Below are 21,460 nucleotides of genomic sequence, written 5' to 3'. Positions count from 1 at the left end.
GAAATAGTGGCTAGCTTTGCTTTCGCATCAATTATCTCAGGACACTGAAGGAAACCACTTCACGACTAGTCATCAGCTGCTTGCTGTAGTCTGGGTGCCGGTAAGCCGGCTACAGTGCAGAGCCACCCTCCATGCAACAGAATGAAGCACTACCTGGGCCTGGGCAGACGACTGGTGGAGGAATCCACAAACCGAGGGTTAATCATTAATATGAAAGTTCATTTTGAATATGAAAAATGAATCCCACCAAGCCATACATCCTTAAAATCCAACTGTTTGCCAAGTCACATTGTACAATGTTCATCGAACACTCCATAGAAGCCGTTGCTTTACCTCTCCAACCTTGTCTCCAAGTCTTCTACACTCTCCCTTAATCACTGTCCAGACTTCACAGGCATATGAGATGACTGAAGGCAGAAGGCCCAGGTCAGGCGGTCTTTGTTCTCAAAGGATTAGCTTTGCTCTGTAACACTCTAAAAAGGTCTTGTGTGTGCTGCATATTTGTCCAATGCAGTATTGTCCTTTAATGTGACTGCTGTTTCCATGAGTGTTGACTGTGGATCTAAGTAAAATAAAATCCTTGACAACTTCAATCTTTTCTCTGTTTATCATGAAACTGTCTACTGAACCGTTTGTAAGGATTTCTGGTTTCTTTACATTGAGTTATAACCCATGCTGAGGGTTTGCAGTTTTTGTTCATCAGTTAAGTGCTTCAAATTATGTTTGCTTTCAGCAAGCAAAGTTGTGTTATCTGCATATCACAAGTTCTTACTGAGTCTTCCTCCAGTCCTGATGTCAGGTTCTTCGTCATGCACCCCATCTTCCTGGATTATTTGTTCAACACAGAGTGTAAGCACAGTGAAAAAAGAAGATCCTGATATACGCCCCTTCCCTAATTTTAAGGCACACGATATCCTCTTGTACTGCTGGACTGGTGGCTTCTTGCTCTATGTACACGATCAACAAGAAGGCAATGGAGTGTTCTGGAGTTTCCTATTTTCCCCATTTTGTTTGTTACGGTCCAGACAGTTGAAAGTTTTTATATAGCAATGAAATACTAGGAAATATCTTTATGTGATTCTCTGCTTTCAGCTAAAGCTTTTTGGATGTCAGCAATGATATCCCTCATGCCACATCCTCTTCCGAATTCAGTTTGATTCCTGGTAGCTCTACGTGAATACACTGCTGCATCCGTTTTTGAACTGTCTTCAGTAAAATTTTACTCACATCTGAAATTAATGCCATTGTTCAAGTTTCCCCATTCTGTTCGATTCCCTTTCTTTGGAATGGGCACCAATATGGATCCCTTCCAGTAGGTTGGCCAAGTAGCTGTCTTCCACATTTCTTGGCATAGACACGTGAGTGCTTCCAGTGCTGCATCCGTTTTTGAGACATTTCAACTGGAATTCCGTCCATTTCTGGAGCCTTTGTCTTTCTTCAGTAAGGCCTTGCGTGCAGTTTGAACTTCTTCCTTCAAAACCACTGGTTCTTCATCATGGGGTACAGCTATGGTTAAACAGTTACATGTCAACTACTTTTGTCTTCTTTTGGTGACTGTGAATTCCTTCCACCTTCTTTTGAAGCTTATTTAATATTTTGTCCACAGAATCCTTAAATATTGCTTGAATATTATCTTCAGTCCTTCCAACTGGAGATAATGCTGAGTATGCTCTTCCCTCTTGGCTTTCTAACCACAGTCTTTGCCATTTCACAATAATGCTTTAATCTGACTTCAAGAGCTACCCTTTAAATTTTAATATTCAATACTTTTCTTCTAAGCAATGCCAATGCTTAAGAGCAGAGTAAGTTTCAGAGTCTCTTTTGACATACGTTTTGGTCTTTTCATTTGGTTCGTGGTCGCCCTATCTTTAGTTTTCATGAGGGACAGCCAAGCTGTTTCCATGACAGCTATACTACTCGGCTGTCCCATCAGCAATAGATAAGAGTCCAGTTTCCTTGCATCGCCAACATTTGCTATTTCCTCTGTGTGCATATGTGTGTTTCTTTTATCTTAGCCATCCTGGTGGGAGTGAAATGGAGTGAAATGGAGTGAAATGGAATCTCATTGCGGTTTTGATTTGCATCTCTGATGGCTAACAGAACATCTTCTTATGTGTTTGAGAGCTATTTGATTATCCTCTGTGGTGAAATATTTATTCAAGTCCTTTGCCTACCTGCTATTTATTCTACATGATTTAGCACCAACATTTTTACTCTGAGAAACGTCCTTGACTCCCTATATCTTAGGTACTCCCATAAGTACATACATGTTTCCTGTGCTGTGTTTCACAGCACTTAACCAAATTATACATGGCAACTATGTCTATTTGAAAAAGATTGTGAGTTTCTTCAGGATAAGGCCATCTTTTTCTTCTTCCCAGTGTACAGAACCATTTCTAGTTCATGGGTAATATTCACTCATTCACTACATTAATGTGTTCTATAAATCAATCTTTTTAGTAGACAATGACCTAAATTGCTCCCTAGCTCAAATTTACTATGTGATCTCAGATAATTTAATGAAGATCCATGTTATTTATTTGGTTCATACTACAAGAACACAGATGCAAAAATAATTTGAAATTTATAAACTAATGTAAAAAGTTAGTTTTTTATTTATGTTCCTTATTTGGGAAATAAAAATATCTTCTGCTTATTTTGTATCTTCTGTACCTAACACGGCCCTAAAAAGCCCAAGGAATGGAATAAATACTAGCTAATGAACAAATGCAAGTCAACTCATTTTCAGTGTATGCTCATTAACTGCGTTCTGCATTTTCAGACAAACAACAATGACAAGCGTATTGTAGTTCTATATGCATTAACTTGTTTAATCCTTAATACAACCATGATAGCTACACTGTTCTGAAGAGAGCAACAGACATGCCAGAGCGTTTAAAAAGTGCTGGAACTAGGGTTTAGAATCAGACTGCTTCACTTCACACCCGAAGTCTTTTCCCTATTCCATTGCTCTTGATTTCTATTGTTATATTTCCTCCTGGGATCCACCCTGCTCATTAGCACTATTGACAGAAAACAGACAGTGGATGACAACAGGAACAAATTCATATCTATCACTGTGATTAGTCATTAGGGGATTTAAAAACAAACAAAACTTCACTGCCCATTGACTGGATTCCAACTCACAGGGACCCTGTAGGACAAGGTATAACAACAACCCTAAGTTTCCCAGAGTTGAACTCATTATGGGTGGAGAAAGTCTCAACTTTCCCCCTTGGAGCGACTGGTGGTTTTGAACTGATGGTTAGCAGGTTTAGCATCCCATCTCGTAACCACTACACGTCTAAGCTCCAGGTTAAAAATGAAAATATTTGCTATTCATTGAGAGGAAATATAGGTTTAAATAAAACAAAATATAAAGCATAAATATTTCATTATTATACCATCCATGTTCCCCAAACTGAATTCTAGCTCACATAAAGTGGGAATTTCTAAAACAAGTTATTTTGGGAACAGTTTCTATGTTACTGTTATAATCAACTCTAGCTACACGGTACCTTCTGAAATGAGAAGATCAGCAACTCTACTGCACTTAGGGAAAGATAAACCTCCACGTTCCTTAATTTAAAAACACTTGGTGTAGTGGGTTATGCATTGGGTTTCTAATTATAAAGTCAGCAGTTCAAAGTCACCAGCCATTCCACTATAGGAGAAAGATGAAGCTTCCCACTGCTGTCAATACTGAGTCTCAGAAGCTACAGAGGCTGATCTACTTTGTCCTACGAGGTTGAATGGGTCGGAATCGACTTGATGGCAGTGAGTTAGTTGATGAGGTCCCTTATATACCATTTTACTAGATCCTTAAAACCACCTCAATAGTTATCATCAAAACTTCACTCAAATTTTGAAATCATTCCATTTGATTAACTTGAAACGATAATCTATCATTGAAGAATAATTAAACTCCATGGGGCTGACAAATACTTTACCAAATCCTCAAGGTGGAGTTAATAATGGCCAACGGCGTGTATCAAAGGTAACTCTGAGATAACATGAAGGGCAAGGCAGAGCGACTTAAAGCCAGAGAGGCTGCCTACAAACACAGCTTCTCCCTAGTAAACCCCATAATCCTAAGCATTGCCTGGGAATTCTGTGCAGCCTCTACACTTAATTAGCAAATCCAGCAGAAATTGATCAGGGAGAGACAGCTGGTGCCAGAATTAGCAAAAGTTGCAGAGAGAGGGTACGTCTGAATTCTGCCTGCTAGGCATCAGCCTTGGGTTGTTTTTCGTTTTCTTTCTGACTCACGAAGTTAACGAGGCACGACACCCCAGCCGGTCTGTTTTCACATGTGGGTTAAATTATCACACTGTGCCAACCTTCATATTGTTTCCATTCTGGAAGTTCCATTTCTGTTCTACGTTTCCTGCTCCCCTTCCCGGCACATCTTTCCTTTAGAGTAACTACTGACCACTTGGCCTCTTCTACAAAGTGGCTCCAAAGAGTTCCCGGCTACTTTCTATTACCTTTCCCTTCGATTTGTCCATGATCTTTTTGAAGCCCACTCATAGAAGATGTTTCTGTGAAGAAGCCTAGTGCTCACAGATGATACTGTTTATTGTATGCGTCAATTTGTTACTTAGCTGAAAAGTGAATGCCTTTAAGTGGTTTCAGTTCAAATTTAGAGAGTATTCAGGGCAAGACACAGTCAAGTTTTATGAGTTGGCCTGGAGAAGACGCTGAGGAATATGGTAACTGGCCAAGGCCAACACAGATCCTCACTGGTCAGTGAGGATTTCCTTGAAAAGAGGATGGCTAAGGAACTTCAGCAAAGTGATATATAATGTTCACTTCAAGTTGTTCCTGTGGTGGAGTAAACTTTCTTAATGTGGCTCTTCTACACAAGTCTCTATAACTCCTACCAAATGACTGAGTGGGGCTATGCCAATATGGCAGGCGCGACACTGAAAGAGAAGATTGGTCAGTTTTTGTTGCCACCCTGTCCTCACCCCTCTATTCCACACTCCACCTACCCGCCGTAAGGATGAGCATGTGTGAAGCGGCAGAGGTGGCCTTGGACGAGCACGGTCCAGAGCTGTGTGAAGGGGTGGAGCCGGCCAGACCAAATGCATCAGACTGTGCACAGACTATGGGGTATCTTCTCCTCCGCCTGCTCTGAGGTGATGGAACTATGGGTCAGCTGGCTTCTTGACCCATGGAGGCAAAGGGCAAGGGACTGAGAGACTCACAACTGGAGAGAAACTAGGTTGCTGGCTGAGGTGAGACGATGACTGTCACCTTACGGCTTTCTGCTCCAGACTGTGGTAGACTACTAACGTCCCTAATAACCCCGTACCAGTGAGCATTATCTGAGTCTGTGTGGCCATTGCAGCCCACAGGGAGAGCGGTGCGGGAGCAGTGGTTGGTGTCAGCAGAGGGAAAGAAGAATGGTCCAAGGAGGCTCGTCTGACTCCAATGACAGGACAATACGGAGGCCAGAGGACGCGAGACATGTCCACCTCCACGGCGCTGATTGCAGTCTCCTATTCCGTTCTGTTCATCACATCTCTAAAACACTCTTTGACACTGTACCTCTGGTCTTTAAGACTCTGTTAAAATATTAGCTTTATTCTTCATCCTATGCTATCATTCATTAGAAAAAATCCTATTAAGTACACAACAAATTTAAAGAACAAAACCATCTTGGAAGGCCTGGCATTCTCTCACCACATATAGATCTTGCCTCATAGTAAATTTAATTGAATACTTAACTGAATTCAATGGTTCTCAACCTTCCTAATGCTGCGACCCTGTAATACAGTTGCTCATGTTGTGGTGACCACTCCCCAAACCATAAAATTATTTTCGTTGCTACTTCATAACTGTAATTTTGTTACTGTTAAGAATCAGGCGACCCCTGTGAAAGGGTCGTTCGACCCCCAAAGGGGTTGCGACCACAGGTTGAGAAGCGCTGTCTTAATGGAATACTTGTCTTATGAATTCTGTCAGGGTAACCTGAGCTCCTCTATATATCCTCTCAATTCTAACATCACCTTGAATAGCCCAGGTTCCTCATTAGTATCTATGTAATAGAATTGAGGAGCTTGGCTATATGATTTCTAGGTCCCACTCAGGCTTAAAATTCTACAGTTGCTGATGACTCATGGTTGGTCAACATACCTTTCAGTGTCACATAAGAAAGATCGAGTAAGTGAAGATATAAGTAGTCTCCCATCCAAATAGTCTAACTGGACAATGGAAGAGTCGACTGTCGTGATCGTCTGAACAGGAAACATCACAAACGTAGCAGCTCCCTGAAAGGAACATGAGGGGAAATGAAACTCATTTCATCGTAATATATGCTCTTCATCTTTTAGATCAAAATAAAATCTAAATATCCAAGTTTCACTCATTTAACAGTAGTGTGAAACACTTGGAGGCATTACTACAGAAGAAAATTATGAAGTCTGTTTGTGATTATTTCATCTTAGGTTGGAATGAAAGTGATGAATCAAGAATTGTCTCTGATAGATTACCAGAGTTGCTTTGGACAAAAAAAAAGGGTAAGTTAAGGATATTTGTGGGGGAAGGTAAATGTTTTGGCTCAAAAACATTCAAGGAAGCAAATGGCAAATTTGACTGGTCATCATTTCCAAATCAAAAAAAAAAAAAAATTCTGCTGTACTAATTACAATAAGGCAATTTAATCAAGAGTAGTTCGGGCATTTCTTTCCTACCAGGATGCCAGGTGGTAATGAGCAAATGGGAGATGAGTCATCGCGGTGGCATAAGCACAGAGCAATTGTGACACGCTGACCTGCTCTGGCTGACGCACAGACTCAAGCGCGCTGTCAGAGGAAGCTGGGAGCCAGCCCTTCAGGCCCGTCAATTACTGGGGCCGAGTCCCACCTAGGGCCATGCATAGCCGAGCACAGTCCATGGGGAGCCTTTACGATCCCATTCACAAGTTGCATCCCTCCTAAGAAAAAATATACCTAGAACCCGAGCCTCCTTTACCAGAAGAACACAAGCTTGGACAATGGGTACCATTTCTCCCTGCCACTTGGTTCACACTACTAATAAATAGGCATCTTTTCTTTCTTAAAAATCTGGCATTCAAGAATGCTTTATGCACATGAACTATACATGAGGGTTAGCGAGGACTACAACAGACAATAAGCAACATTTTAAAGTTAATGCTCACAGAAGGCATAAGAGAATAGCATTAAGCTAAAACAAGTGATCATATGTGCTATATATTAACAAACCTCCACAAAATGAGTAGTTTGGGTTCTGAATAAGTCCCCTGAGAAAGAGTCAACACAATCACCTCCCTGAATCGAAATTCTCTCAGAAAGCACTGTTGGGTCTGACTCACACACGTAAGGAACAGGAATAGTTCTCACCTTTGCTTGTTTAGAAGTGTTGAGTTTGATGACAGACACTTTCCCCACGTGATCGCCTACAAAGACTCTGAGAACAGCTGTGTCCCAGCAGAGAGCTGTAACCCTTCGACCTTTGTGTTCTGAAGACACATAAATGCGTTCCGGTTTCCCACGACGCTCTTGATTTAATTCCCAAACTACTACGAAACCTTGACTGGAAGAATAGGTCACAGACACCAACTTTTGGTAAGGGTGAAATAGGTCAAAGTTAATCACATCAGTTTAATTGAATCAAGAATATTCTTGGGTGGTGGCACACTGTTAGCACACGACTCCTAGGTTACAGGCTGAAAGTCTGAACCCCCACACGGTGCATGGAAGAACGACCATGCAATCTTCTTCCAGGCAAGAAGACCATATGGAGCAGTCCCACTCGATCACATGTAAGGCGCCATGAGTCGGAATCAACTCAATGTCCACAGGTTTGGCTTATCAAGGATATCAAACATATATATATGCAAACATGTGTTGTTCTTCAAAAGGAGGAAGTAAAACACTAAAGTATTAATTTCCTTGTTTTAGTCACAGACAGAATAGGAGAACTTAACTGTGCTAAACTGTCTCTGTTCTCTTTCTCTTTTAAAGCTTTGGAATGCTGTGATCACAAATAAGCACTCTCCACAAACACTAGGTAGCCAATTGTCTTGAATTGCCACAGACTAAAGCAGTGGTTCTCAACCTTCCTAATGCCACGACCCTTTCATACAGTTCCTCAGGTTGTGGTGACCCCCCCAACCACAACATTATTTTCGTTGCTACTTCGTCACTGTCATTTTGCTACTGTTATGAATCGGGTGGCCCCTATGAAAGGGTCGTTCAACCCCCAAAGGGATTGCAACCCACAGGATGAAAACAGCTGGACCACAGGGTTTCCAGGGACACAGGACTTGCAGAGCTAAACCCCACTGGCACAGCCACAGACTAAGTAGGATGGTTGCTTGCTCGCTAGCTCTCTCTCTCTCTCTCTCACACACACACACACACACAATTTAAAATACATTTGGAAAAGATCAGTGCCTCACCTGGTAGCGGCAGCAACATAATCATCGTCATGTAAACAACAGGCAACCTGAGAAATTGCACCTTCCTAGAGCACAAAAAGGAAAAACGTTAGGCAGCTTCTCAAAAATGTGTGTGTGCCTTCTTTGAGGGGGTTGTGATTTCTAAACTTTAAGTGTTTGCATTTTGTTCATATTCATAATGAGCATAATGGAGAAGCCATCTTCGTGAGAATCTAGGGCAGGGCACCCTTAACCTTACCCTGTGGGAAAGGAAAAGCCTGTGCTTCCAGCCGTCCCTCTGGATGAGATTGAGGACTCCTCCGGAGCTGCCCAGTGCCAGCCACTTCCGAGAGACAGCGAGGCTTGTGCACTGAAGATGTGAACACAAGGAGGGGATAATCACAACCGAATGCACGATCCACTGAAAAGAATGCGCAAGATTTGTGCTCCAGCTTTCTCCCCCTGGCCCCAACCATCACCCAAATGACCACCACATAATGTCACTCACTCTCAATTTCTAACACAGTGAAAACTATAGGAGAACATTTGTGCCTTTAAATGTTTTAATTGAACTTCAAAATGGCTGAATGGGCCATTTTGTGTAGATCAGTCTTTTGTCTCCTGACAAGGGTTAATTATTAGACTATATTTTGTGTAATTTGACTAGGTCATTCCAATGCTGACTTCAACTGTGCAAGACCAAGTACGCCTCCGAGGATAAAGTAACCAAGCTAATAATTTACTACTTCTTTTTTTTTTAACTTCTTCATTCTTTACTGACTTAAATCAGCTCTTGTCTGCGTAATCAGCTCAAATAGCCTCGGCTCCTAGGGCATGTGAGACTGCCCAGAGGGCACAGACTTGGGCCACTGCACTGCAGTCTCCCCACCGCCTCTGAATCCTTGACTTGCCCACCAGAGCGCAGCAGCCATGCTGTGCCCAATACCACGTGGCAGGAAGTACTCGCTGGCTAGCAGACAGCCCAGCCTTCTCCAACCGTGCTGCTTTCCACTACAGGGACTGGAAAGCCAATCTGTTCACTTGCCCAGTTTCTCTTGCAAGTGGGGGTAACCATGTGACTCAACACCAGCTAGTAAGAGGCAGCCTGCCAGGGACTTCTTGGGAAGTTTCACCTACCCAGAAAAAAAGGGCAGGATTTGAAGGGGGAATTTTTTCCCTCAACCCCTTCTTTCTTGCTTGTGATGCTAATTGGAATATCAGTTATCATGCAGCTGTGACTGAAAGCCAACACCTGGAGGATGGTAGAGGAGAATCAGTCTGGGTTGTCAGGGCTACCATTGGGCCACTGCACTACACCCAGAACATTGCCCTCCAATGAGGTTACAAATGCCTTTACTACTTAAGTCACTAGTAGTAAGGGAGTCTCTGCCATGCAGCTGAAATCATTTCTGATATGACCTCATACTTGTTGCCCTATCATTTTGCCTAATACTTCCTAGTCAGATGCTAGAAAGGTGCTTTGGGGTGGTAGCCAAAGTCTGTGAAAGAAATTACCTAGGAATGTCGTTCTGGCATGTTGTCCCTTGCCACATCCCTCCTAGGCTTAATACAGAGAACCCAGGATTTGAGAGAAGCAACACACTTCTCCCCAGAGAGCCAACTCACTTGGGCTCTAGTCCCTGAAATGAAGACTACATCGAAATCTGTGTTGCGGAATTAATATCATTTCAATGGCTTCTGTTGGTTGAAATGCAATACGGCATACTCATGTTAATTATTTTATTTTACTTTTAACCAAACATTACTTTCTGAGAGAAGACAACAAGATTTAAGAAATTAAAAAAAAAAAAACCTGTTGCCATCAAGTCAGTTCCATCCAACTCATGGCCACCCGAAAGGACAGACTAGAACTGGCCACAAGCTTCCAGGCTGTAACCTCCCTGGAAGCAGACTGCTACAGCTTGCTCCCACAGAGCCACCGGGGGGGGCTGCAGCCACAGACCTTTCTGTGGCCAAGTGCTTACCCACTGCACCCCAGGGGCTCCTGCAGCAAGATGAGGGAGGGAGAAAAATGAAAGGATGACCATGGTTAGGAAGGATTCAAATGACAGTTCAAAACCTCAACCAGGAAAGAGCTCTGCGCAAGCTACCTCAGTGCAAGGTTATTACTAGGGTAGGCGGAAACACCCATGTTTCCGTGAAACATAGGAGCTACAGGAAGGACATCCGTGTAACAGCACCCTGAAATATAAACATGAAAATAAGGACCACGAAGCTCACCTTCAGACGACTGGAGTCAAGCCTCAGGGCGGACAGTAAGGGATCCAGACACTCAAACTCAGCAAGCACATGGCTGTGGGCATCTGGGATCACCGGCACAAGAGCCATGGGGCCAAGGAGTTGAAACTATGTCTCCTGACAGACAGTATTTCCCACCTGAAGGAAACCTGTAGAAATAAAATTTAAAGTTCACCATTAATTCAGCTTATATTTAGTGACTAGGTTCTACACATGAGGAAATGTGAGAGGGGACAGACAATCCCTTCTCTGGGGGTGCCTAACATCTAGCTGGAAAGTCAACATATTTAGGTAACAGTATATGCAACAGTCTGTTGGCATTACATAGAATGACCATTCCCTGACCTATAAACTCCCAGGAAATTAAAACCATATTTGCAAGACCTACATAATTCTATCATATTCTATTCCTCTAATAGTGTGCATAGGTGGTTGGAAATGGTTAAAATTTGAGGGGAACTTGGCTAACCCCCTCGGCACTCTGCTACATTTCTTTGACTTGTAGAGTTTTTTCTGTCTTTGGGAGTCTTTCATGATAATGCCATCTTCTGTAAAGGTCTCAGAAGTCCTGAGAAGGAAAGAGTACCGTGTACTTATAGTAAAGTGTCCTGGGGGCGAAGTGAGTTACACGTTGGTGTGTTAACGGTGCAGGAAGCATAAGGAACACACAGTAACGGTACCAAAAAGAACTGGCTGACATACACCATTCAAGAGGTTAGCAAATGATCAAGAATCACTGACACTGAAGGAAGAAGTCCAAACTGCATTGAAAGCATCAGTTATAAACAAGGCTCCAGGAATTGACAAAATACCAAATGGAATGTTTCAACAGGCTGATGAAGCACTCACTCATCTATGGCAAGAAATCTGGAAGACCTGGCTAATCGACTGGAAAAGATCCATTTTTGTACCCATTCCAAATAAAGATGGCCCAGAAGACTGCATAAATTATCAAACAGCACCACTAATATTGGGAATCTCAGCAGCAAACTGCATGGTTAGGAGGTTGAAACCGTCAGCGGCTCCCCAGGAGAAAGAGGAGTTTTCCACTCCAGTATGCAGTTATAAAGTCTCAGAAACTCAGGGGGGCAGTTCTACCTCATTCTCCAGCGTCTCTGTGCGTGAGCATCGACTCAATGGCAGTGATTTCTGTGTCTATCATGAATATCACATCCAACTAAAATGTTGCTGTCATTCAACAACAGTTGAAGCAACACTACAGCAGTGGGCTTGAGTCTGGTTACATAAAATACTATCAGCAACTTTGAACAAAAGTTTTTGATTGGTTGATTATATCAGAATACATCATTCTTGTGAGAACTTAAAACTTAGGAAAAACACACCTTGGTAAAACAATCACAAGATTACATGTACATATTGCCTAATTTTAATTATCAGCATTTTGCTTCTCCATTGTCACATTTGATTAATAGCAATTTTTAATTTGGCTCAATTATACCTGGTATTTTTCCTTTACCCTGTTATCTAGGTACATTCATTTTACATATATTTTGATTTTGTGTGAAAAACTTCTTTGGGCTTTAGATCTTTGTTCTATATGAACTCACAGTGTAGCATGTCCTCTTAGAAAACTCGGCTAATGCCACTTTAGGGTGAATATAGACATTCAGTGTCTAGTTCAAATATGTTGGTATTTCTATGCTCATCCAACTACTTAAGGACTATAATATTCAGTCCAATAATTCCCCTTCCTCCAAGATAATCTAAATGCCACTCATGATCTCATCTCTACTTCCTCTTTCCATCACACCCCCTTTTTACTCTCCAGCTACACTGGGTTGTCATTGTTCCCCTTTCAATCTATGAACTTCCTGTGCGTCTGATGTTTCATACAGGCTGTTTCTTAAACCATTCACCTGAGAAAACTATCTTCAAAGTTGTGTTTAAATGTCACTTATGTGAAGTAACAGGTCCAGCAAAGCAAAACAACTGAGCAACTAGAAAACTAAACTCACTGCCATCGATTTGATTCCGGCTCGCAGCAACCCTATAGGCTGTAACTCTTTACAGGCGTAGAAAGTCTCGTTTGTCTAAGGGCAGGCTAGTGGGCTTGAACAGTTAACCATATAATTTGCAGCCCAAATGAGTAATTCACTACACCACCATTGCTTACCAAAGTGAAAGAAACCAGTTTTTGAGAGGTTGGTTTGCCCAAGTCCGGAGTCTAAATTCGATTCACATTTATGTCTCCTGAATCGAGATCTAATGATTTTTCCACTGCCCTGCCTAATTCAATGGTAATTTAAGTGGTATGGCCAAGAAAACCTTTTTTTCTCATTGCATCGTACAGATTACCCACAGTGTTTGCCACTCGTAGATCAAAAGTAAAGCACTGCGCTCTTTCCCACACAGGTCCTTAGAAAGGAAAGGGTAGGGAGGACGCAAATGTAGAAGAAATAAGGTGCAGTGATTCCCCTTTTCTTTTCTTCCCTTTTTCTTTGTGAGACTCAAGAGGAATGGCATTGCATTCAGTTTTTAAATTTTTAATAAATTGTTTCATTTGGGGGCTCTTAGAGCTCTTATAACAATCCATACATCAATTGTATCAAGCACATTTGTTACATATGTTGCTACCAGTATTTCCAAAACATTTCTCCCTTTTTCTATTACCGGGCATCTTTCCATTCGAAAAGTCATGACAACTCTGCTCTCCGACAAAAACTTCGCCTCATTTCACTGAGGCATTCCTTCCAGCTTCACTGAATGCTTATTATAGGAGTTCGCGCCCCCGAGTAATCCCTGGTCTAGCAGAACTAATAGTACCTCTTCAGCAACAATAACTTCACTACTGTTTTCCTCACGAGGAAAGGGCCCTGGTCAGGCTCACAGACCAGCAGTCTAGAGACCCCAGGTCCACCCCACCGCCTCTAGACTTATCCCATCGGACACTCCATTCAAGGTCGGCGCCGAGACACTCACCCCACACCTGGGCTTCCATCGCGCCAGCCACCCGCCCCGCCCTGTCTTACGTCATCCACGAGCGCCGGGGACGCGGGGACAACGCTGTTAACGGCACTTCCTCGTCACGTGACGGCCACGCCCCTCGTTGCGCGTGGTCCCTCCCCCACAGACCGCCGTCGCAATGACGCTCTCTGCGGCCTGCGGGCGGCGATCCGCGGACGGCCGAAAATGCAGCGCCGACCGCGGCTGGAGGAGCGCTGGGCCAAAGGGGTGGCTCAGCCAGGACCCCGAGACCCCTCGCCACTCGAGGCCAGTGAGGGGAAACGAAGTAGGCGGGAAGCGGCGGGATCGGGAGGAGGTTAGCGGAAGGTGTCATGGCGGCCGCGCTCTCGCGTCACGTGTCCCACAAGCCCGCCTTCGCACTTCCGGTCACGTGCCCTGGGAGTTCTCGCCGCCAGCGATGGAGGCGAGACCCCCTAGTAACAGAGGCGCGGGTGGCGGCGACGGCTGCTGGGCTTCAGCCTCTTGCGGGCGGCGGCTCTAAGCGCAGTGGAACGCGACTCGACTCAGCCCAATTACTAGCTCTACCCAGAGCCGAGGCTCCCACCTGGTAAGTTTATACCGCGGGATGAGGGTGGGCGGGCGGCGGAGAATCTGACAGGCCCAGGGGCTCCGCTGCGCTGCGCGGACCCCAACAGTTCCCCGCGCCGCTGTCGCTATCGCCCCAACTCCCAAGACTGTGTCCCGCCTGCCCTTTCTTATCCCCAAACGGCAAAAAGACCCCGAATTGCCTTGCCTATGTGAATCGTGTTCATCTGTTAGGTGCAAGGGATTCGAAGGCTCGCTCAGCCGAAGCCGGATCAAACAAACTTGACTCCTCGGAATAAAAGGAGTGAAGGCCTCTCCTGGCCAGAGAAGCCCTTCCCGTTAGGACATGTGCTATTGGATCTCTTGGTTTCTGTAGGAGAGAAACACCTTCCTGCCTACACACCGTTTGCTGTCAATCCTACGGCTTTTTAAAGCTTAGCACTCTTAAGACGTGCGCCAGTCTCCCAGCCGTCCCCCAATCTGGCCCCTTCCCAGTTGGGTTGCCAATGAAAAATCTCCACATGGAAGCATAATTGATGTATATTCCCTCGGTGTTCTCAGAGGTCGAATTGATACTCTCTTAAATACCCATTGTAAAATGAGGAATATAAATACATCTCTTTTGTCCAGTAGGAGACCTAATTTTCAAACATGCAGAAGCTGTGTGATTCGAAGTAGGCCTCACAGTTAGCATTGATTCCACACAAGCCAATATTCTCATTACCCAGGCTTTTGAGTTTCAAACATTTTAAAGAAGTGGAACCATTTCTCCCAAGAAGCCTTATCTGGAATCCCAGTGGGTTAAGTTGTCTGTGTGGGTGGAAGTGCGTTTGCGTTGGAGAGTGGGGACAGTAGCATGACTGTCCTACTCAGCCACCTTCTAGCCTAAATTCATCTTGTTGGAATACAGTTCGAAAACTGGTCTGCATTTTGATAATTAAGCCAAAGTTGCCAGCCCTTAAGATGGATTTTGAAAAGCCAAAGAGCCATTAAAAGGAGAGTTACCAATAGACTGGACAGTAACCTTTCGTAACAGGCTTATAGCTAACAGTAGACTCGATTCTGGCTAGAGGTGTGTGCTTATTTAAAACAAAACCAAAAAACTAGTTACCATCCAGTCAGTTCTGACTCACTAACCCTGTAAGACAGAGTAGAACTAGCCCATTAGACTTTCCAGCCATCATCTTTACAGAAGCCGACTGCCACAGCCCTTCCTTAAAGGACAAACGGTAGAATGGAACCATTAAGAAACTTGGTTTGTTTCCTTCACTCAGCTGACCCTTAGCAGTGCAGCAGCTGAAATTTAAGTCTCTCCTAGATGATATGAGGTACAATTAACAATAGAAATGGGTTTTTGTTTATTTTTCATGTAAGCAGGTAGGGAGCACGCTCTTTAGAAATATTAGAATGATTAGTGCAACCCTTACGGTCTGTGTCTTCTATCTGGTATGTGGTTCCACCCTAAAGCTAATTTCTCTGTCCCATTGTTTTTTCCTACCATCAAGATGTTGTCTTGTGTATCCTGAGTTTTCCTAGCATTTTTTGGACTCTGTTGCTTTTATGTGGAGATAGGGAATGTCTTTCTACACTTCCTGCTCTCACTTCCTGCTTTCAGAGCCTTCCCCAAGTCAAAATTCAGTGTGCCCTCAGTGCAGTAGTGCAGGTCCCAGTCTGATAGGCCCTCCGTTCTCCACTTTGGTTACCAGCTGACTGCTCATCTCTTGCTATTATAACATACTGTTAACACGAAGTGTTTATTAGTGGTTATAGGCGCATACCTCCTTTACCTTGCATTTTCCTCCTGCCTTGCCTTCACTGCTGTAAAGAGAAAAGGTACATGATTGCCACATCACCCTGAGTTGTTTGTGTAACTGGCCTTTAAACAGTACATTGTGATCATTCTTTACATATTTCTCAGCTCTTACTCCTGCTAGTACTGTACTTACTAACAAAGGTTAAAACATTTTGGGATTGCCAGTGACTAGCAGAATTGAGAATTTCCTTTCTGTGTGTTTTGCCAGAGGAAATAACTCTTATTCCAGTAATATACCTCTCTGTATATGGTTTTAAGAATTTTATGGTACATTTGCCTCATTTCCCATTTATATCTACACATTTGAGAAAGGAATGTAGATAATAGAAATGCAGAGATGGCAGTAACACAGATTTCTGCTCAACAGTTTCAATTTCTTACTAAGTTTCCCTATAAAGGCAGGAGCCAATTATTGGTATGTGTGAAAAACAGTATACTGCTAGATGAATTCAGATCTATCGTGCTTTCTGGAATTTTGCAGAGGAGATAGGAGCAAAGCTCTTTCATGTGTCTTGACCTTGTCTTACCCCGAATAACAGCAATGATCTTAAATTAACGGATATGTTTTTGGACCCTTCCTATGGGCCAGACACAGCTGAGTGCTTTATTAGTGAGCAGCCCACGCCCTGCCTCACAAAGCTTAAGGTTTTGTATAGGCAGTCTGTAGCATACAAATGAGTTCTATTCCCAAGTTTGTTGAATTTGTAGGTAGCTAGAGTTGGTGTGAACAGTTTTATTTACTGCCTTATTTTAGTCCTAGAAATAGCTCAAAGAATTTTCAGTGATTTAAAAGCTTCCTGTCCAGAAGATAATTGTGAGGAAGAGTTTGTTGATAGTAGAGGTTGGCTCATTTGTTTCAAAATGAGGGGGGAAGTGACATAACTTTAAGGAAGAGTAAGAGTTCTCCTAGAATGGAGCCCGATGGGTGCAGGGAGCTGCTAACGGCAATGTTAGCAGTTTGAACACCTGCCCTTGCTAGGAGAAAGATGATGCTTTCTACTCCCAGAAAGAGTTTCCGTCTCGGAAACCCACAGGGACCTGATGTACCCTGTGCTATAGGGTTACTATGAGTCAGAATGGACTTGATGGCAGTGAGAAGCATTGTCCATTCATAACACAGAAAACTAGACTTTCTGGGGAGACACACACTAAAGAGAATTGCATAAATGAATTATAGTTACGATAAGTTACCGAGTACATTTGGAGCTTATAGTAAACAGAAGAAAATGAATAAATGTCAATTGATGGGAAAGGGAAAGGGTATTCTCTGTTTGCAGATGAATTGGTTAACGGTAGATATTTAATGCTATTACTGGAGGATCTTGCCATTTAAAGAAGTCTCTTGGCAGACTAATTCATAAAGTAGAAAATCCTTTAGATAAAGGTAGGTTTTCACCTAGCTGGTTTATTTAAATGTGCATATACCCATCTTTTCATTATTGAAAAATTCTGTGTTTCATAAGAGTTCTATTAGAAAGTGTTTGGTACTCAAGGAGGCTACTTCAAAAAACTGGATGTCTCCCAGGAAGGGACAGCCTCACCGCTTCTACTGAACACTTGCCCCCAAAACAATCTGCCCTGGGAATTGAGTGGAAGGATTTACCAAGCAAATGAACTGTGAAACAAATAATAATGACTGATATTGTAACTTCCAATGATTTGTTTGATTAATGTTTGTTAAAATGGATATTAATATGAATGGTTTTACATGTTACATATGGCAAGGAAATTGGGTTTTTTCCCCAAAATGGATTTAAAGTAGATGATTTTAATAATTAGCTCTACAGTCTTAACTTGTCCTCCAGCTTCTGCTGTCTTCTTCGTTTCTTCCTTGCCTTCCAAATTCAGAAAGAATGAAAAACACCCTCCCCCTGCTCCTACCACCCCCCCACACATGCACCAACTCTTTAAAAGGTTGGTGGGAAACCTGCTCTCTCAGCTGGACTTACTGCTGCTCTTCCAACTATGACGTACATCATCACTTTAATCCTCAACAAATCACACCTCCTATCTTGCCTACATTGTAATTCATGTTTCCCAAAATACATGTAAGTCTAGCTTTCCTGTTGGCTTTTTAAAAATATTTATTATAATAAATTTTAATCATAATGTATTTAATGGTTACTTAAAATTTTATAAATTAAACTTTTAAAAATAAATGATACATACCATACATAGTATAAAAATTTAAGGCAAAAAGTGAAAATAGGAAATACCATTTTAAGTTTTACCCATAATGCCCCTAAACCAGACTACCTTGTTACCTTAAAAACATTTAGCTTTATAGGGAATAAACCCTTTGAAAGACCTTTTTCATAACTACTTTTCTCAATGTAAAATAAATGTAAGACAATTAAGAAAGCATTCAAATCATCTGCAGTCTGATGACCCATTGTTGGGTGTCATCTAATTGGTTTTGACACAGCAACCTTATATCTGAGAGTGACATGCTGCCAGTACTGTATCCTCCTCAAAATCTCTCCTCTGTTAAAGCCATTGTGCTGGTCTGGCTCGTTGCAGGCCTTACTCTTTTTTGCTAACGGGCCTACTCTGTCAAGTGTCTCCCAAGGATTGACCCCTCACTTGCCCAAAGTACATGAGACAAAGGTGTGTCCTACTGTGCATTTCTGAGAGATTTTGTTTTCTTCATGGAAGGCCTTGTTGTCATTGTCTTTGGTCTTCCTTACTCATCCAGGTTTCATATGCGTGTAAGGAAATTAAAAGTACTTGAGTCGCCCAGGTGACTTCTTTGCTTTTTAACACTTTAAAGAGATTTTTGCAGTAGAGCTGCAGATTACTGCTTGCTGCTCCCATGGGTGTTCATTGCGGGATCCACATAAAGTGAAATACTTGGCAACTTCAATGTTTTTTTCCCTTATATTAATCCACTTGTGAGAATTGTTATTTTCTTTATATTGAGGTGTAACTCATACTAAAGACTGTTATCTTTGCGCTTCATCAGTAAGTGTAAGTATTAAATAAATTTACACATATGATGGAAGTAAAGTGAAGTTTGGTTTTAAAGGAATAATACCATATAAGTTTTGCCTTCAACTTTGAGCAAAGAGACTGTCCCTCCCTCTCCCCCCCCCCCCCGTAATTGCCTACTGTTTGGATTTTAAATTTTGAAGGGCTATTCAGAAAAATCTAACTATTCCCAAGAGTGACTTCTTTCCATAGTATTGATGATACTCTCTAATACCTTCCAACCTTTACATCTCTCTATATGAACTTGAATAGCTTAATTGACAGCAGATTTAAAGGAAGTGGGTTTTTTCCCTCATTTTCCTCCCGACTGTTGTTACCTTCTAGCTGTCATGGCAACTTCATCTGAAGAAGTTTTACTGATTGTAAAGAAAGTGCGCCAAAAGAAGCAAGATGGAGCACTATACCTCATGGCAGAAAGAATTGCGTGGGCACCTGAAGGCAAAGATAGGTTTACAATCAGCCATATGTATGCGGATATCAAATGTAAGTCAGCTATATATGAATATCTAATGTATATCATATTTGCTATTGATTGTGTAAGTGGTTTCTTTAAATTATGCCAACAAAAATCAAACCAAACAAATAATTACAAAATGGAAGCACAGCATGTACGCTGTTCTTTTTACTTTTCAAATAATAACAGCTTTACAGTTTCATATATATATATATTGCATAAAGATTACACATGCCTTATTTTATGAATTGCGTAACACTCCACAGAATGGATGTGCAATCTTATATTTAAATAGTCAACTGTTGAAGAACATTTAGGAAATTTCCAGATTTTGTTGCCGCAAAGAGTGATGCAGCTTAGATCTGTATACTTAATACCTTTCTGAACTTGTGTAGATGGGATGCATCCCTTCAGCACACTGGTTCAAATGGTTCATGCCTTTAAAATGTCAACAAATACCAATTGCCCTATTTTTTTTAATGTACCATTTAACTTCTGATTAATCTCTGGTTATATGACTATCCTTTATTGAAATATACTGAATGTAAATGTAACATATATAATTTAGTTCTAATTTTTTTCTAATGTGAGGTTAGGATCAAAATCCTCTTTTCAAATTTGCAAGGTGAACTTTGAACTGATTACCTGAGGACATGATACTTTATGACCCATGTGTTAGTCTGGGTTGACTAGAGAAACAAATCCGGAGATGCTCATGTATAAGAAAGAGCTGTATATAAATGAGCAGTCGCATATTAAGAAAACATCCCGGCCCAGTCCAGATCAAGTCTGTAAGTTTGATATTAACCCCTAAGTCAGATATCAGCCCATATATCTGCTACTAGTCCATAAATTCTTCTACAGACTCTTGGAAAACATGCAATGCTGTAGAATGCAGGACGATCACAGGCCAGTGGTGGAAAGTCTTGTGGATCCAGTGGCAGTGGAAGCATCTCAGCACTGCCATTGGTCTCCGTTTGGCTCCTCCAGCTCCAGGCCTCTGGCGGCAATCAGCACAGCTCCATGCAGCTTGGCAACAGGACTGTCCAGCAGAGAGAGTCTGTGTGTCCTGCCTCCAGGGATGAAGACAGGATTTCCCAGAATCCACAGAAGTCCACACCCACACAGAGACCTCATTGACTATGACCTGAATGACAGGCTAGACTCCACCCCTTCACTCAAGTTGACAGTATATTATGAAACTGCCAGAGCCCAATAATAATTAGGTTTAGAAATACCTGGTGAGTACTAAGATTTAGAACCTTTACTATGAAATTCCTCTTAAAGGAATTTTTGCCTTTCATCCCACTCCCCCTTGGATAGAGGACGCTGAGGATAGACCAGTCAATTAAGCCCTTTACAAATTGGGTTATCTTAACCAACCAACTATGGATTCATTTCTTATTCCTACAAAGAAACTTTTTCTCCTAAATGAAATACTGTTCAGGTTTCAAACAACATGACACCTCCAAAAGCAGATCAACCTCAACTTACCAAGTGTTTAGTTCAATTTACAAATGTCTCATATGTATGAGCAGCTGCCCTAGGCCCGGGGATGTGCTGGAAATGACCAATATAGATATCCATTGTCCATTCTCAAATCAGGTTAGCTACAAAGAAATACAGCTTAAAATTCACCATAGTTTTTTTTTGTTTGTTTGTCTGATAAATCATTTTATTGGGGGCTCTTACAGCTCATAACAATTTATACATCAATTATGTCAAGCACATTTATACATATACTGCCATCAATTTCAAAATATTTTCTTTCTGTTTAAGCCCTTGGTATCAGCTCCTCTTTTTTTCTCTCCTCCCATCCTAATAGACCACTGTTGAATTATAAATTATTTTCATATCTTACACCTCCTACTGTCTCCTTCCCATGTTACTGTTGTTCCTGGGAGTTGGGTATGTGTGTGGTTGTATGTCGTTGTCGTCTAGTCAGTTCCCCATTTCTCCTCCCCCCCCTCCACCCTCCCCTCATGGTATCACCACTCCCACTGCTGTTCCTGAGGGGTTTATCTGCCCT

At 42.2% G+C, this 21,460-nt stretch overlaps 2 protein-coding genes across 4 annotated transcripts in view; one reads left to right on the top strand and one right to left on the bottom strand.

Moving 5' to 3' along the window:
* The window catches only part of HPS5 (HPS5 biogenesis of lysosomal organelles complex 2 subunit 2), a 41,047-nt gene extending 27,095 nt beyond the window's left edge, over nt 1–13,952 (bottom strand). For 2 of the 3 annotated variants that reach the window (XM_075545994.1, XM_075545996.1), the window contains exons 1-6: nt 13,607–13,952; nt 10,649–10,815; nt 8,667–8,777; nt 8,429–8,493; nt 7,368–7,560; nt 6,142–6,275 (exon numbers count right to left, since the gene is read on the bottom strand). In XM_075545994.1, the coding sequence (XP_075402109.1) occupies nt 6,142–6,275; nt 7,368–7,560; nt 8,429–8,493; nt 8,667–8,777; nt 10,649–10,756 (611 nt within the window). In that variant the 5' untranslated portion in view covers nt 10,757–10,815; nt 13,607–13,952. The remainder of the gene's footprint in view (nt 1–6,141; nt 6,276–7,367; nt 7,561–8,428; nt 8,494–8,666; nt 8,778–10,648; nt 10,816–13,606) is intronic. The other variant, XM_075545995.1, reaches the window with a different exon arrangement.
* Nucleotides 13,953–14,002: 50 nt separating this feature from the next.
* The window catches only part of GTF2H1 (general transcription factor IIH subunit 1), a 29,374-nt gene continuing 21,916 nt past the window's right edge, over nt 14,003–21,460 (top strand). Inside the window, exons 1-2 of the mRNA XM_075545997.1 lie at nt 14,003–14,198; nt 19,302–19,460. Coding sequence (XP_075402112.1) covers nt 19,307–19,460 — 154 coding nt within the window. The 5' untranslated portion in view covers nt 14,003–14,198; nt 19,302–19,306. The remainder of the gene's footprint in view (nt 14,199–19,301; nt 19,461–21,460) is intronic.

The sequence above is a fragment of the Tenrec ecaudatus genome, chromosome 4 (assembly GCF_050624435.1).
Source record: "Tenrec ecaudatus isolate mTenEca1 chromosome 4, mTenEca1.hap1, whole genome shotgun sequence".
Taxonomy (NCBI): domain Eukaryota; kingdom Metazoa; phylum Chordata; class Mammalia; order Afrosoricida; family Tenrecidae; genus Tenrec; species Tenrec ecaudatus.
Note: the sequence above shows the minus strand (reverse complement) of the source record. Positions and strands in the feature narration are given on the sequence as shown.